Source organism: Acomys russatus, chromosome 25 (assembly GCF_903995435.1).
Source record: "Acomys russatus chromosome 25, mAcoRus1.1, whole genome shotgun sequence".
In the NCBI taxonomy this organism is placed as follows: Eukaryota; Metazoa; Chordata; class Mammalia; order Rodentia; family Muridae; genus Acomys; species Acomys russatus.
In genome coordinates, this window is record NC_067161.1 from 24,466,652 (window position 1) to 24,483,202 (window position 16,551).

The following is a 16,551-nucleotide window of genomic DNA, read 5'->3' on the forward strand; positions in this document are numbered from 1 at the left end:
TAACCATGGCCCAGAAGGACTAGGGGAAACTGAAGTACTAACAAAGGACCATGCTGGGCATGGTGGCACATGCCTTTAATCCCAGCCCTGGTGAGGGAGAAGCAGGTGGATTGCTATGTGTTCAAGGCTAGCCTGGTCTACAAAGTGAGTCTTGGACAGCCAAGACAACATAGAAAAGTCCTGCCTCAAAAAACCAAAATCAAATAAACCAAACCAAACCAAACCAACAACAACCACAACCAACCAACCAACAACAACAAAGGACTATGCATTGGCTGGACCTAGGCCCTCTACATGTATGTACCCAATGGGCTGCTTGGTCTTCATGTGGATCCCCAAGTAAGGGGAGTGGGGCTGTCTCTGACAAGAACTCTGTTGCCTGCTTTTTATTGCTTTCCCCTGATGAGGCTGCCTTGCCAGGCTATAGAGAAAGAGGATGCACTCAATCCTGATGTCACTTGATATACTGGGGTGGGTTGGTGGGGGTGGAGCCTCATCTTTTCTGAGTGGTAAGGGAGGAGAGTAGGGGGAAGAGGGAGGGAGGGTGGGACAAGGAGGAGAGGAGAGGAGGGGGCTACAATTGGGATATAAAGTAATAATAAATAAAATAATTAGTTTATAGAAAAAATGGCTGAGCACTCAACAGTCATTTAGTCTAGCAATCTTGAGTAGCCATGAGTCTCCATGTTCATTGCTATTCTCTGCAAAGAGAAGCTTCCGGAGGATAGAGTGGGAGAGGATATACGGGTCTAAACATAAACATTTAGACTGCCACATCAAATCAGGCAAAGAATAGTGTTGAGGTCCCCCTAGGTCTATTACACCTCCAAGAAATAGGATGTTAACCACCTTTTGGTTACCTCCATAATAGTTGTGCAACTGTTCCACACTTGAGCATCTCTTGCCGGATAAGTTGGCACTATAGCTCATAATGTTCACAGCTGGGCAATACCATCAGTGCCTTATCTCCCACAACAGCCTGCAAAACACTCTAGGTGTTATGGTAGGTAACAAGTGGGAAAGACATTTCAGTTTAGTCCCAGCCTGAGGATAGCTTACCTTTCAAATTTCATGCAATGAAATGTTTATCCAGTTATAAGCCTTACCTTTATCCTCAGACTGAGGAATCTCCAACCGTATAGACTATTTACAAGTTCAATCAGCAATTAGTTCTATGATAGCCATATCATACGAGGACCATATCTGTTTTCAGGACATTATTGTCAATGCTTGCCAAATAACATTTGCCCATGATGACAAATAAATATTACACAAAGGAATCGTGATACAGAGTTGATGGCTATTGCCACCCATGTTGTATTTAAACACTGAATACTCAGAGATGATTATAAGATAATGCTTTCTTTTCGTTGCTGACATTTTGCCTGGTTATTCTACAGTATGATCTTGGATCATATTGTCCATGAGTTCACACAGCTTCACATTGCATATGATTCATACACACACACACACACACACACACACACACACACACACACACACACGGGGGGGGGGGGGGGGCAGGGAGGGAGGGTGGGAGACAGTTTTGTATTTTCCTTGGTAGTTATACCAGCAAATTTTCCTGAGAGTCTCAGGAACGCAATCTGTTTTAGGCATGTCCATCTTGCATCTTATAACTAGAATGAACGTATTTTTATATATTATTCCCTGTAGTCAATGACAAGCGATATCCACGAGAGCTGCCATGTATAGGGAAAAAACCACCACCCTGACTTCCTTTCATCTTTTGACATTCGATTTTCTCATCTTTTACAATGCTCTTTTGATTTTCTTCAAATGGCTTCTCCTTTATTCTCCTCAGGCAAATTAATAATAATTGCATCCAATTTGTGTTCTTTCCATCTTTAAAGATGAATGTCACTCAACATTGTGTGCTTTATTTCTTGTCCATTCATTAAATGTTGCCAATATATGCTAATCACATGACAAATGCTACTCAAGAGATTACATCATTCAGCACTCACTCGGTGGAGAAATCAGTGTTATTATTTGTCTAGATTACATAAATAAAGGAGACCACAGTTTGAAGATATTAATGTCTTGCTAAGTTATGTCTAAGTGTTTGAGGAGAGTCTCTTCATAGTAGATACTCAATACATATCTGTCTAATCAGTTATTGGATCACTACTATTACTTTGGATGGATGTGAGGGTATTTTGTTTACTAAACTTCATTCTTTCGACTGGAAACCTTCCTGAAGGTGATGGGCAGACAAAAGGGTTAACTAGTGGAAGAAAGTCTGGGTTCAGAGATATTTTTGGAGAGAAGGGAGTTTTCCAGGACTTCATCATTAGGTTGCATTGTTAGCTAACTACTTTGAAAATCTTTTGGTTATTGAAATGTATTTAGCTTGAATAATATTCTTACTGTAAGAGCAAAAGAAACGAAGAGAAATCAGCAATCCTCCCCCTGTTATCGTCATGCAGTACATCTGCACTGAGCTTATGGTGCTATGCCTTACCTGTCTGTAACCTAGAAACTTCCTCAGACTATGAAAGCCAACAGCTCTTTCCCTCTTCTCTGTCCTCCATTCTAGGGAAGCTATCAGGTTCCCGCTGGCAACTATCCCTCCTCCACAGTTCCCTTGGAGTCACCTCTCTAAGCTGCCCCAGAATGACTCTCAATGTCCCGGGGGCGGAGTGGGGAGGGGAGGGCGGTCATGGAGTATTTGGGTCAAGAGGGAAGCTGGACCTGGCCACAGTGGAAACTAAGAGAATTCAAATGGGAACCTGCAGCGCCATGCTAGCTGTGGACCCTGTGGATCCGGAGTCCCTGCTCTCAGCAGAGACTTGCTGGACCACCAGCCAGGTGTAATCTGTGTGCTTTCTCATCTGTGCGCTCAAAGGTCTCCCCTTCACGCCCCCATCCCCCTCGCGTGGCAATAGTGAACTAGCCGAGGTCCTAGTTTTAAGAGTTTTAGATCGTCTTAGTCTAAGCGTTAGAAAAACTGCTTTAAAAGCGCAATTCGCTTTTCACCCTTCTCCACCTGAATGACCTTGGACAGGTTCCTCAGATTCAATGTGCCAGTTTCTAAACCCATAAAATGGGGGCACTAAGGAGTCAGCTTCTAGTTAATACCGCATGCGCATAGTAGGCGCTCTTGGTAAATGATAACAAGGCTCAGTATTATGTTCTGGTTGCGTTTGGGGCACAAGACTCGAGGTTGAGCTCCCCCTTTCCACCTCTTCACCAAGGAGTGCCGCCAGTAGTTGAAGCACCTGCTCTGTTCCCCCCCCCTCCAAGATAAGCCGGGGAACACAACTCTGGGGCACCCCAGTCCCGCTGCTCTTGGCACCCTCTTTCTCCCACTCCGAGCAGAGGAAATTATTTTTCCTATGAACTGAATCTTTCTCTGGTGTCGGTGATGAGCCTGGACTAGGAGGAAAAGAGGCAGCTTTAGGCTCCCGTGGGCTAGGAAAGGAAAAAGGAGAAGTGGTGTGGAGATAGGTGGCTAGGTGGCTTAGGCGGTCTCCGGTCCCCTATACTGCCTTGCCTTCTGTGAACGACTGGGCTTGGATGCAAAGGTACAGCTTCAGCTAGCCAGATCTGAGCAGCAGGGGTACAGCTCTGTTGGGCCATAGTAGTGGGCTGCGAGCTCGGGCTGGTGAGGTAAGGAGTGGTGGGTGGCGAGGATGGGGAGGATGTAATCGCAAGTGTGTTTGAGTGCGTGAGTGTGTGTGTGTGTGTGTGTGTGTGTGTGTGTGTGTGTGTGTGCGCGCGCGCGCGCGCGCGCGCTCCTGTCGTGTGAGCGTGGGTCCCTGAGGCGTGGGGGACCAGAGGAGAGGAGTGGTGGGGTGGTGAGGACTGTGATCGCACGTGTGTGTGTGTGTGTGTGTGTGTGTGTGTGTGTGTTTTGTATGTGCACGAGCCTGCGGTGTGAGCGTGCGTCCGCGAGGCGTGGGGGTCGAGATGAGAGCATCCCACCCCGCCACCCGCCTTCGTGCTGGCCGCCTTTTGGCCCAGCACCTGTGCTGGAGTGCCTGTCACTCTCTGTCCCTCACGCCCCCACTTCCCTTGTCCCTCAGTCACACCTCACCCTGCCCACTTATAATTTCCCATTGCAGAGTCAGACCCAAACCGGGAGAAGCCTTTGCCTGACTGCTCCCCTCGCCCCCTCCCCCTCCTGCTATAAATAGCCGGACTAGCCGGTCAGGAACGTCACAGCGCCAGAAACCAGGACCCCGAGGTTTTCTTCTTAGAGAACAGGGGGCAAAGGGTGAACAGGAGGAAGAGAAAGCAATCACTCGTGAGTAGTGAAGAAAAAGCTTGCCCCTTGCCTCCAAGTAAAGACTAGCATCTTTGAATTCCTGTATCCTTCCCCTTTCTTTTCAACCTCTTTCTGATTCTTTCATATTCTCAATCCTCTCCCCACCCCCCTCGCTCAAAATCCAGCATTTGCTCAGCACTCCTCCTCGGACTCCAATTCCCACTGCTCCCCTCCCCACTCCTAATTCTCCCACCCCACCCCCACCACTTGTACTAGTCCCAAGCAAGGGGACTGCTATTCTTAAGGAAATAAAGTTCAACTCCCATCCCCTTTCAACCTGCCTAGACCCGAAGTGGGATTTCAGGAACCCGGCTTCCTCCTTTACATCCTACTCCTATTTAAAAAAAAAAATTAAGGGGACACACACACACACACACACACACACATACACACACATACACACACTCCAAAACCCCAACACACCGTGAGGTGCAAAACTACCTCCCGGAACAACAGAAACTTACCCGACTCTCTGGTTGCTTTTGTCTTAAAACAAAACAAAACAAAACAAAGATTTTACTTTGGATGCACTTCTGGGGTGACAGTTTAATATTATTCAAACATGTACATACTACACACATATATGCTTTTCTTTCCTTTTTTCCTTTAATTTTTTAAGCAAGGAAATCTCGGTCCCCAGCAGCCGCCACTGCCCCTTTGATGTTTTGGTACGCCGTGCGCATGCGCCCCACATTAGAATTACTGCACTGGGCAGACTAAGTTGGATCTCCTCTCTTCAGTGAATCCCTCAATCCCATCAAAAACTAAAGGGATGTGGAGAGTCCGGAAAAGGGACTACTTTGGGATTTGGTCATTTCCCTTAATAATCGCCGCTGTCTGTGCTCAGAGGTAAGTGTCTTTTTCCTTTCTCACTTGTCAGGGCTCTGCCTGCATACCTCTCTGTGAGCAGGGCTGTTGAAGATGCCGTGCTGGCTTCTTTATTCATTCCTGTTTATTGTCATTTTTTCCTTTAGTGTCAATGACCCTAGTAATATGTCGCTGGTTAAAGAGACTGTGGACAGACTGTTGAAAGGCTATGACATTCGTCTGAGACCAGATTTTGGAGGTAATGAAATTGCCTTGCAAATAAGAAACAGCCCAGCTACAGCCGAAGCTGCCTTTTGGTCTTGTGTGCTGTCTCTTCTCTCTCCTTAGTTATGGGTGCATGTGGTATATTTTACCATTTTGTGCAACGGATCCAAACTTAAGCCAGTTTGTTACTGCCCAGAACTTGCAAGTTTTTTTTTTTTTTTTTTTTAAAGACCCCCCTTAGCGTGTGATCAGACATTGTAACTGCTTTCCTGCTTTTTCACCGTGGAAAATCTTTGTTCCCAGTCTCAGCTTTCTTGAGATACAAGCCTCTTAAGTTTAGTTAACAGTGTGCCCAGGGCTGTCTTGTTATCTGAGTATTTTGGAGGACAGAATGTGGAGGCAGTTGGCTGAGAGGTGGCCTCAACTCCCTGTGCCCACCTACTTTGGAAGAGTTCTGGCCATGGTTTAAAGTGGCTTCTGTAGGGAACTCTCCAGTCCTCTAAGGGGAATAATATAGTGGAGGATGGACGTCTGGGGGGTGGAGAATAAAGATAGCAGAGGAAAAAGGAGCCCCTCCCTCCCTCCCTCTCTCTCTCTCTCTCTCTCTCTCTCTCTCACTCTCTCTCTCTCTCTCTCTCTCTCTCTCTCTGCAGTCCCAGATATGCTAGTGTGGCCATTGAATTTTGCTTCAGACTCTTCCTGGAACTCAAAGAGTTAAAACCTACACACAGAAGTGGGTGGGGGAACTGAGAAGGGGGGGGCTGGTTTCAGTGTAATATACACAAATCCCTAAGGCTAAAACATTCTTGTGCTGCTGTCAATTGTATGAACTCAGATGCTGAGACATTGACATATGTAGACACAGCTGGAACCGCTGTCCCATCAACACTTGCATACATATTCCTAGAGGAGTATTCCCCAATTCTTATTGCAAAGAAGTAGGAAAGTGATGAATATAAGCATTGGTTCTAGAGAGGGGCTTTCTTTAGAGTTCTCAGTGACAACTCTTGGTGTGAATGACTAAGTTCTGAGAAGTCACGTGGCTGACCATCTTGGTTTGCAGGTCCCCCTGTGGCTGTAGGAATGAACATTGATATCGCCAGCATTGATATGGTTTCTGAAGTCAATATGGTGAGTATTAATGTTCATAGCTATGTCCCTGCAATCCTTTATTTGGGGAAAAGGTGGGGGTTGTGCATCCGTTGGGGGATGGGGATGTAGAAGCTTGAACACTTTCTAATGTGTTGGGACAGGGGTAAGGCATATTGCCCTGGCATTTATGGTGTGTGTAGTTACAGGACAATTCCTTCTAGTTCTTTGTACATTTCCTAATTTGGATCCAATACTGTGTCTCCGAACAGAGTGAGTAAAACACACCACACATTCACTTGTGAAAGGCAGCAATATGCTAGAGGCCCCCTGCAGAAGCTACGGTTCTGACAGCTTCGCAGAAACCTCACTTTGTCTAGTTCCAATTCTGGGTTTGGGGCTCAGTCATGGTAAAAGGAGGATTTGAATGAGAAAAAATAATAACAAGGAATCTACCTTGCAAACTAAACTATCACAAAGTGACTAAGTAATTCATCCTGAGATACGATGGATGCCCACTTGTTGCTTTGGGAAATTGTCTCTTTATACTTAAGGACATTCCACATCTCCAACCCCAGTACTTTCCATCTTCTTTAACCCCTTCAGCTATCTCAAAGAGATAAAAGCTGACCACTCTCTTTCCACAAGGCAAGCTTACTACCAAGTGTACTGCTGTGCTGCCCCTGCAATGTTAATCATCGTGTGCACTAACCTCATACAATGTATTGAAGGCCACACTCACTCAGATTTGGACAGAAAGCAAGCACTAAGAGAGAGAGGGTGTGGGAAAAAAAAAAAAAACCTGTGTTCTCCAGCAGGAAAGCACTTTTTGGGGGGGGTTTGGTTCATGCAGGAGCGCCCCCTGCTGCCCGTGTAGGAACACTGCGGACATGCATGACAAGGACAAGTGTCCCAGATTCCCCCACTTAACTCAGGGGCATTCCTCCAGTGATACACCCCCCCCCTCTCTCGTCTGCTTTTAGAAAAATCTATCTAAATAGACGGAACCTAAATGTACTATCCCAGCATCCCTTTCAGATCTGATAGCACACAGCACATTTCAGATTGTTCTGACATTCTCTGGCCTTCCTGTCTTGAGAGTGGACAAATAATTAAAGAAAGAGATGGCGTGTGTAAGCTTTTAGACAAACACTTTTAAGGCAGCCATTGGGACATAAAATTTAGGACATACTAATTAACTCAAGAAGTTTGAAGTCTTAGGACTTAGTGTGGCTCTCACCTCAATTCAACAGAAGTTGCCATATTCCCAGAATTCAAAGAGGCAACTTACATGGCTATAAGTTGCTGAACAGTAACAATCTGAAGGCATTATAAGATTCTGACCATTTTACAGAAACTCAAGAGGGAAAAATCAATTACCTCAGCAGTGGAAACCTCATAATCTAATAATTGGGATTTTTTGTTGTTGTTGTATGGTACACAAACACAGGAGAAAGACAATAATTTGGAAACACACAGTAAGGGATTCCGCTGTGTGGGTCTTAAGAATGTCTTTCTTAAGAAACAAACTTCCAAAATATGCAAATATTTACATATGTGCAATTTGAGAAGTCTTTCATCAGTTTACATATTTTGTAATAAATATAAAAATAGAAAATGTTCTAATCTAGGTTCCTCCATTATCCCACAGACTTGACTCTAAATTGATTTGCTAATGTCAAAGTCATATAAAAATCAAGGTTTGGGGTTTTCTACATGTGGTTGGATCAAACTCATATCTCATTTCTTTTTTTAACTTATGCTCATCTTCTCCAATAAAACTTCATTTTACTAACCACTTCTTTCAAACATCACAAAATAATATTTCATAAAAAATTAAAATATGCATAAGAGATAAACCCATGCTCACAAAATGACTCCAAGTGACTACAGTAGGTCAGGAAAGGACTCGGGTCTATTATATCCTTAAATGGCATAGAGGGCTAAAGTTTTCATGTTTTTTTTCCCTTGAATTTCACTGACATTTTTGTCCTACATGCACCATTTTGAAGAGATACCAGAGATGGACACAATGCCAAGACCTGCTAGTCAAAATATAGATCCAGCTGAGGCAGGGTGTCATCACTTTGAGCTATTTACTGTTGCAGAGAAGTCATGGGTTGTCGAAAGTGCAAAAATAAATGTCAGCGTGTAAATGGGACAGCACTGTAGCATTAATGATTTGAAGCAAGTGTGAAGCATTCCAAGCCAGATTCCTTTCTTAGCTTAATGCTGACACTCATGGCTTTGTCCAGCCACACTCTGAGCTGTTGAAAAATTTAGTTATTTCAGCTACCAATTCTGCTGACCTAAAACTAAGCCTCCAAAGAATATTTTTGTACCCTATGTTACTATTACCTTGTTTCCAAATATGGTTATTCACTTAGAAGCAAGAGATGGGTGAGATCCCCCGCCATTGGTCGCTCAAAATAAGATGTTTATTGAATAGTCCCTCATTTGGACTGAAGCAATAAAGGATTGTGTTGTTGTATTTTTTTTTTTTTTTTTAACAGATGGCACTTGTAGAAAGATTCTGAGCTACATCGGGGTGTTAGATGCCATTTCCACATCTTACTCACACTGAGAGTTTTTACAGTAAAAAGGTCTTAATTTCCTTAAGTGTCAGAGAGGAGCAATAGTTCTTTTTCTACCATCCCAGATAAGTACCAGAATTAATAAAACGAGATGGGATGCATACAACTTATTAAGGAGTGAATTCCAATCCAGCCATCATGGTACCCAGGGTCCATTCCTGCTGCTGCCCTGTGTTCATTTTTCATGGCCATATATCTCACTAAGACTCAATTTCCTCCATGGCAATGTGTAAAGGACATGTTCAATTGACTTCCATCTACAAGTCATGTGTTCTTCTGGTTATATTTGTTTGTTACGGTAATGGTTGAATACACAAAAGTTTCAGGAAACTTTGAAATGTAGAAAAATTGAAGGAAGTCCAAAGTTTCTAAACAGTGTGTCACTCTCAGTTCTCGGGAATGTAGTGGCAATGTGGGAGGCTCTTGACTCGGGTGACCATCACCCAGTGGAAGATCTTTGGAAAATATGATCTCAGTCAGAATGCTGCTAAGCAGGAAGCTTGGCTGTAGAATGAAATATTTTTAGATGTCTTTGGTTAAATTGGCAGGAATTTTTTTGTTAAGATTCTTTGATGAAAAGTGCATTTTACGATTCAAATTTGGCTCTGAGAATTATGAACCAAAATAGCTTTTTCTTCGTTTGAGGCAGATTCTTCATTTTTGAAATGGCACATTTGCCAACCAACTAAAGCAATATTTCACTTTTCAGGAAAGAGTTCTAGTAAACACATTCACAAAATTACCTTTTTATGGAATGGCAAATGGAGAGAAGTAATGCTTTAAAAATACACAGATGTTTCTTGTATCACCAGCTGCACAGCTTAAAATTCAATCCAAGAAATAGTTCTTTAGCAGTTACTATAAGCAAGATATGTGTAAGGCCTGATGGACAGAGCAACAAAGAATTTCATCCAGCCCCTGACCTCATGTAACTTTATATTTGAGTGTGCTTTAGTCTTCAATTTTGCCTCGGTTTCTTACATATGCTTAGCCTAAGTCTTGTCTTTTCTTTCACACCTTTGTTGAGCAGCCAAGCAGGTGCCTAGTAGTCTCTGTCTTATATCAGTCTTTTGTCACATAATTTCAATGCTCATTTAGTATTTAGTATATCAAGCTGGCTTATTTGCTACATAGTTTTCCTGTCTGTTTTGATGAATTAGATCAAAACAAATAATATTGTCTCTTCCAATATGTGAGGTTTCCAGCATCGAATGAAGAATTCATTTTCATAGCAGAAATGCTATTACTGTCTACAACTTATAATGCATCTGTGGAGAAACAGGGCATAGAATCATAGTGCTCAATCTGAAGACATGCACCATTTAGAACAACAATATAGAGTGAATCCCAGTGTCAAGTTGTAAGTACTTTGGAGGAGGACAGAACTTTATAAACTATAGAATAATGATGAGTTACATAGAAATCAAAATGGAGGGTAGATATCTATTGATGGGTGTTGTAGGCAGAAATTAAAACTGACGTAAAAGAGAATATGAGAGAGGGGGAAATGGTATCAAGCTTTAAAAAGCGGTGTGATCCTAGGGACAAAGGTGAAGAGTTGGTGATGTAGCCACAGGCAGAGTTCAGACTATACAGAGTGGTGTGTGTGTGTGTGTGTGTGTGTGTGTGTGTGTGTGTGTGTGTGTGTGTGTGTGTGTGCGTGCGTGTGTTTCTCTCTCTCTCTCTCTCTCTCTCTCTCTCTCTCTCTCTCTTTCGTGTGTGTGTATGTGTGTGTGTGTCTGTCTGTCTGTCTGCCTGCCTGCATTACTCAAGAGCTTGTTTTATTATGATTAAGGCTGTTATGAACATAGTTGAGCAAATATCCTTGTTGTATGGTGGAGCATCTTTTAGATATTTGCCCAGGAATGGTATAGCTAGGTCTTAAGGTAGCACTATTCCCAATTTTTTTGTGGAGAGAGCAGGGATGGTCTGACATGAACTCTGAGGCCCCCAGTTTGATCACTTCCCCTTGGTGGGGAGACCCAGCAGCACACAAAGGAAGGGGAAGTGGGCTATCAGGATGAGACCTGATAGGCTGTGGTCATATAGTGGGGGAGGAGGTCCCCTTCTGTCAGAGGTCTAGGGGAGGAGAATAGGGTACAAGAGGGAAGAAAGTTGGGAATGATGGGAAGATAACAATAGAGATGTAATCTGATTACATTATAATAAATTAAAATTTAAAAGCCAAAAAAGTGCTTGTTTTATTTCTAAAAAGAAAAAAGACTCATACAGGAATCTTAACAGAATCCTATGGGCTGACTCAAACTTCTAGAAGATGGTTCTGAAGTGCAGGAGGTTAACGGAAGTGAAATAAAGTCTAAGGTCAGGAGAAGACATGAAAGATAACTACAACAGCTAGGAAGCATTGGTGAGTTAAGCTATGGCTGTAATGGAGGAGATATAAAACCCATACAGTTAAAGATGAGGAGTGGTGTGGTTTAGATGAATCCAGAGATTTTGATTGTGTCGTTTATTGCTCTAGAGAGAATAAGCATGGCAGTGGAGGCCGGAAGGACAAAGCATCAGCTGATGGTGTGTTCAGTTCAAGTAATATTGAGCTTTTTATTTTTCTGTATGTATGTAGCATTCAAATGGGGTTAGCTGGTAGGTGATTGAAAATGGAAGCCTTCAACAGAGAAAGAAGGATTGCAGATAGACTTGACCACTGTGTTGTGTAAGTGGGACTCTTTACTGTTTGAAGAGAAAATTAGAAAGCAATTAAAAGGTAGCTGAAAATGGGGGTCTTGTGAGCACTGCAGTTTAAGTGGTAGGAAACCGAGGAGGAGCTGAGGAAACAGAATGGTGAGCAGCTGACGTACAGCCAAGAAGTAATTGGTGTCCTAGAAGCTGATGCTCACGAGAGTATGAATGAGAAACAAGTGGTCAATCAGGTCCAGTGTTAACAGAATCACTTTAAAGAAGTTGTGAGTCTCCTCTCTCAGTCACAGGAACAGGAACATATTAAGGAAGTGCAGTGAGAAGCGTTTTAGTGATTGGAGGCCAACTGCACTTTTGAAGAGATGAAAATTGCTTTTTAAAAAAGAGCCATATGTACCGTAGAAAAGAAATATCCTTCAGGAGGCAAGCAGGAGGAGGAGGATTCAAAGAACAACATAGGTTGTTGTAAAAGGCTGCAAGATTTTTTGACGGAAGATTTTCATGTTTTCTTTACCAGAGGAGACATCTTCTAGTGAGACCGGGAGGTAGCAATGTCTGGTGTGGGACATGGAGGGTGGTCACTAGGACAATAGGAAGAGTGATTATGCATAGAAAACTCCTCTACTCAATTTTGACAAATTATGCCCTTCCTCCTTCTCTTTCTCCTCTTCTTCCCCACTTCATCTCTACTTGTTTTCTTTCTTCCTCCTCGCTTTCCTCTTCTTAATTATCATGTTTTTCTCGTCACCTTCTTTTCTTTCTCTTTCTTCTCCATCTTTTCTCATTTCTCCTCCTTTTCCTTTTTACACCCTCTTCTGCCTCCTTCTTTCCAGACTGTTTCTCTTCTTCCATGTTGTTTTTTCTCCTCCTCCTCTTCTATCTCCTCTTCCACCTGTTCAGCAATCATCACCATCTCATTAGTATCATAAAATAATTATAGACACTGTTTATGGAGTCTTACATAGTCACTGTGTTATTTCTCATTATCTCATTATCAAACCTCCTATAAAAACTGAGATCATTACAATCAACTTATTTATAAAAAGGAAACCTCAAGGGCAGAGATGAAGAATGACTTCTTCAAGGTCACCCAGGCAGGACATAAGCACCTTCTCATCTCTCAATCTCAGCATCTCATTTAGACTACACTGTTAACATGGGAAGGTCCAATGATTTGACCATCTCCTTTTTACTAGAATACTGTTTGGTTGTAGTGTGTTTTTTTCATTCTTCTGAAGTGTGTGTGTGTGTGTGTCTAAGAAAACAGCAGATAAATTAATGAACCAGTCATTTATGAGATGTTACTGTCACTCCTTGTTCTGTCTTTAAAACACCTTAATTCCACACAAGAAATTCCCTCAGATCGACACCTTATTCAGTATTTATTAAATCTGACCACGTGAGTAAAGGAAGATTTGTTTAAGATCTCAAGCACTTGAGGAAGTAGAAGATGTGGTTAATTTCTTTCATTGTTCATGAGTGTCAGCCACTGATGTGTCTAGTTTTATTTTAGTGTGTCAGAGATATCAGTCAAGTGTTCATAATGGGTACTAACTTATGGTAAATAACTGCCATCAATATTCCTGACTTAACTTACAAAAGCTTTAAACTGTCTTAACGATTTTAAGCTGTGGGTAGGCACTAAGTGAAAACACTACATTCTTTCCTTTTTTGTCCTTTATTATCAAGACACCCTGTTTCCTCTTTTGTGTGCCTTTCCTTCTTTCTCACGTGATCTAAGCACAAATCACCACAAGCATGCAATCATTAGACATTTCATGTGTTTTTAAACAGCCACTCTATTTAATAACTCCACTTTTAAAATATATTTCTTTTGGCTTTCTCAGAGTACATCCTTTGTTGTTTCTTTTACTGGATACTCAGCAAGGCTTTGTTTGAACGGAAGGTGAATTAAAGATCTTACTATGGCCTTATATTGTACAGAAAGAAGATTAGGGGATTTTCTTCAATGCCATAATTTATAAATGCATCAAATAAATGCATTTTATGTTTCTCATAATACACACAGTTACAGAATTCCTACAAGAATATAAACTAGAGAAAATACTTTGAATGAGGAAGGATTAATTTTAAGAAGGGTGCTTTTTTATTTTGGACTCACTCAAAATATCTGAACTTTGGTATTTGGGGTCAGATACTATTCTATTGTAGAGAGCTGTCATGTGTACCACATGGTGTTCACAGCATCTCACACTTCTATTTATCAGATGCAAGTGACAACCATTAAATTATGAAAAAAATTTATTTTAGAGTCATTGGTGCTAAGAATAGCATGCTTTTGTCTTCAAGCAAGTAAGGAAGAGCATTCTTACTGAGCGATGTTCTTCTGTATTTTATGGCCATTCTCATTTATGTTCAAAAGTCTATTGTGAGTAAATGATTTAAAATATGAAAAAAAAACCATCTGTACTCTTGTAAATTCTTTAAAATTGTTTTCATTTGGGTTTATTATATTTTAATTCCTGTTCATATTCATATTTCCCTCAGTTCTCTTAGTTAATTTATATTATTATGCTGTGTACTTTAATTTCATAGGACATGTTAATTTGCATTTATTTGCATTTTAATTTCATAATTTCCAATTATAGTAGTAAGAATACATAACATCACTGGCACCGAAGAAAACTGGTGTTTGTCCGTATTCTTTCTATAATTTTGTATGATATACAAACATTGAACATATTGGTCGCTTACCAGTTATTATATTGCCTGCTATAAAAAAGAAATCTGTTGTTATCTATTTCATAGATACATATATCTATAGCAAAGGATTAACTAAAAACAAAGCATAATGTAATCATATGTTTTATTAATAGTGATATACAAAATATGCAAAACAGTTACTGTATTAAAGTATCTATATTAACTTGACTCATATCTACACAGCTATGATATTCTGAGTTTTTCTAAAATTACTACATTTTGGGTGATGTAAACATGCCTTGAAACTGAACATTAAAGAGGAAAGCATTAATGTTTATGAGTTTTAAAAGATAGAAAACCCAAATTCATACACTATTTCCAGTCAGGTGTCTTACTTCCCAAATTTATATTATATTATATTATATTATATTATATTATATTATATTATATTATATTACTTTATCATATTATATGTTACTCAAGGGGATATATGGGTTGTCAAAATCTATATGAATAACTCTGGAGAGGTGTTTTGCCTGCTGGCTTTTGGTGGCAGTTTTGTTAACATTCTATAGGCAATTCTATTGCCAACTCTCATTTCCTTGCTCTGTATTTGGCACCTAGTGTCCATTTTCCTGCCAAGAGGTCTTCACGATAAAATAATTCTCAGGCAATTGAAGATGAAATAAATTTCCTCCTAACACAACAGCAACAATTAAATTAATGAAGTTTTAAAGATGGATCAATGTATATCTTAGGAAAGAGATACATGAGCCAGAGAAGAAGACCGGAGAATGGGCAGCCTCTACCTCTAGTTACCACCTTTTACTAGAGTTTGAAACTTCAATCTGTATACTTCGGTAGACATTTTAAATCCAAACTATAACAGTGCTCTTTTAGTTAAATAAATACTCTAAAAATTTTGGTTTCTACAGTAGTATTTTCTTTTAAAACTTAGATGTAGCTATTTCTATTTCTACATAAATTCTATTCTTTTAGTCTATTTGATTTAAGTACTTCAGATACATAAACATGGTTCATGAATGTTTATCTCACAATTATTAACATATAAATACTCAGGATGATTCTATATCTATTATAAATATCTTTGTAAATATTTTATATAACATATTATTTTACAGTGTTGTAAAATCACTGTCATATATTAATACATACCGTTTACATATTGATATACAATAAATATTATCACTTTAAATCTTCTAATTAATAGAATTTGAGATTTAGACCTTTCACTTCATTTTGGTAGGAATAATTGACTAACCATTATAGCTTTTAGTCTTTTATAATAAATAAAAAACTTTAAAACTCCATTTTACAATGACAGTTTTTTGTTTCTGTGACTTCATTTAGTGCCTAGTTTGTAGAAAATCCTTTATTTATTTTAGCTAAAGTAGACCACACAATTAACCTAATAACTAAAAGAAATAACCGCTCATTTTATGGATGTATAAACTAAACTTTGAGTAATTAACTTGTTCATAATTACATGATGGTAAGGCCACTGCTGAGCTTTAAAACTGCAGGCTGTTTGATTCTAGCTCTACATATATTTCAATGTATGTATGCATTAGTATGTTATGAAATATAATCAAGTGTGGCAATTAAATAGGATTTTATTTTTTAAAGAGATAGATGTAATATTTTTATTGTATTCTCATGTTGGTACTGGTTCAGAGTTTTTTCAATTTTCATGAAAACAGGATTCTTAATAATCATGTAAAATTCAAAATCACTTTTTTCTGCATATTCCTAACAGAAATATTGGATAGTAGTACTTAAATAGGGAAAAGTAACTATTTGATGCTTTCCATGAATATATCCACTTTTTTTTTTTTTTTTTACTTTGCAGGCTCTAATGTCTTAAACAGAAAAAAAGACCAATGCTTTTGAGTGTTGCTCATCTTTCATTCCAAACAAAGCTTTGCCCTTTCCTGTTTCTTGAGGTTGTGAAAATTAGATTGACAGCCAACTGTACAGTTGAGCATCACGCAGCCTTTTAGCCACTCACAAAAATTATCTTTTAACATTGTCAGTTTTCAGGAATTACAGACTTTTCTACAAATCGTTTTGTTTTTTCCTTTTCTGTTCATTTGCTCAGAGTGTAGAGGATCAAAGTTAGGGCCACCTACTTGCTAGGTGGGCGTGGCCTATCACTGAACTGTATCTCCAGAAAGAACTCCTTTCAGCATTAATCTTGAATGAAAG

The 16,551-nt window shown here is 40.1% G+C and overlaps 1 protein-coding gene across 3 annotated transcripts in view; it reads left to right on the forward strand.

Annotated features, from left to right (window-relative positions):
- Nucleotides 1-3,393: 3,393 nt before the first annotated feature.
- Nucleotides 3,394-16,551, forward strand: part of Gabrb2 (gamma-aminobutyric acid type A receptor subunit beta2) — a 211,879-nt gene continuing 198,721 nt past the window's right edge. For 2 of the 3 annotated variants that reach the window (XM_051167771.1, XM_051167769.1), the window contains exons 1-4: nucleotides 3,394-3,630; nucleotides 4,908-5,137; nucleotides 5,263-5,354; nucleotides 6,384-6,451. In XM_051167771.1, coding sequence (XP_051023728.1) covers nucleotides 5,061-5,137; nucleotides 5,263-5,354; nucleotides 6,384-6,451 — 237 coding nt within the window. In that variant the 5' untranslated portion in view covers nucleotides 3,394-3,630; nucleotides 4,908-5,060. Of the gene's footprint in view, nucleotides 3,631-4,110; nucleotides 4,268-4,907; nucleotides 5,138-5,262; nucleotides 5,355-6,383; nucleotides 6,452-16,551 lie in introns of those variants that run through there. The other variant, XM_051167770.1, reaches the window with a different exon arrangement.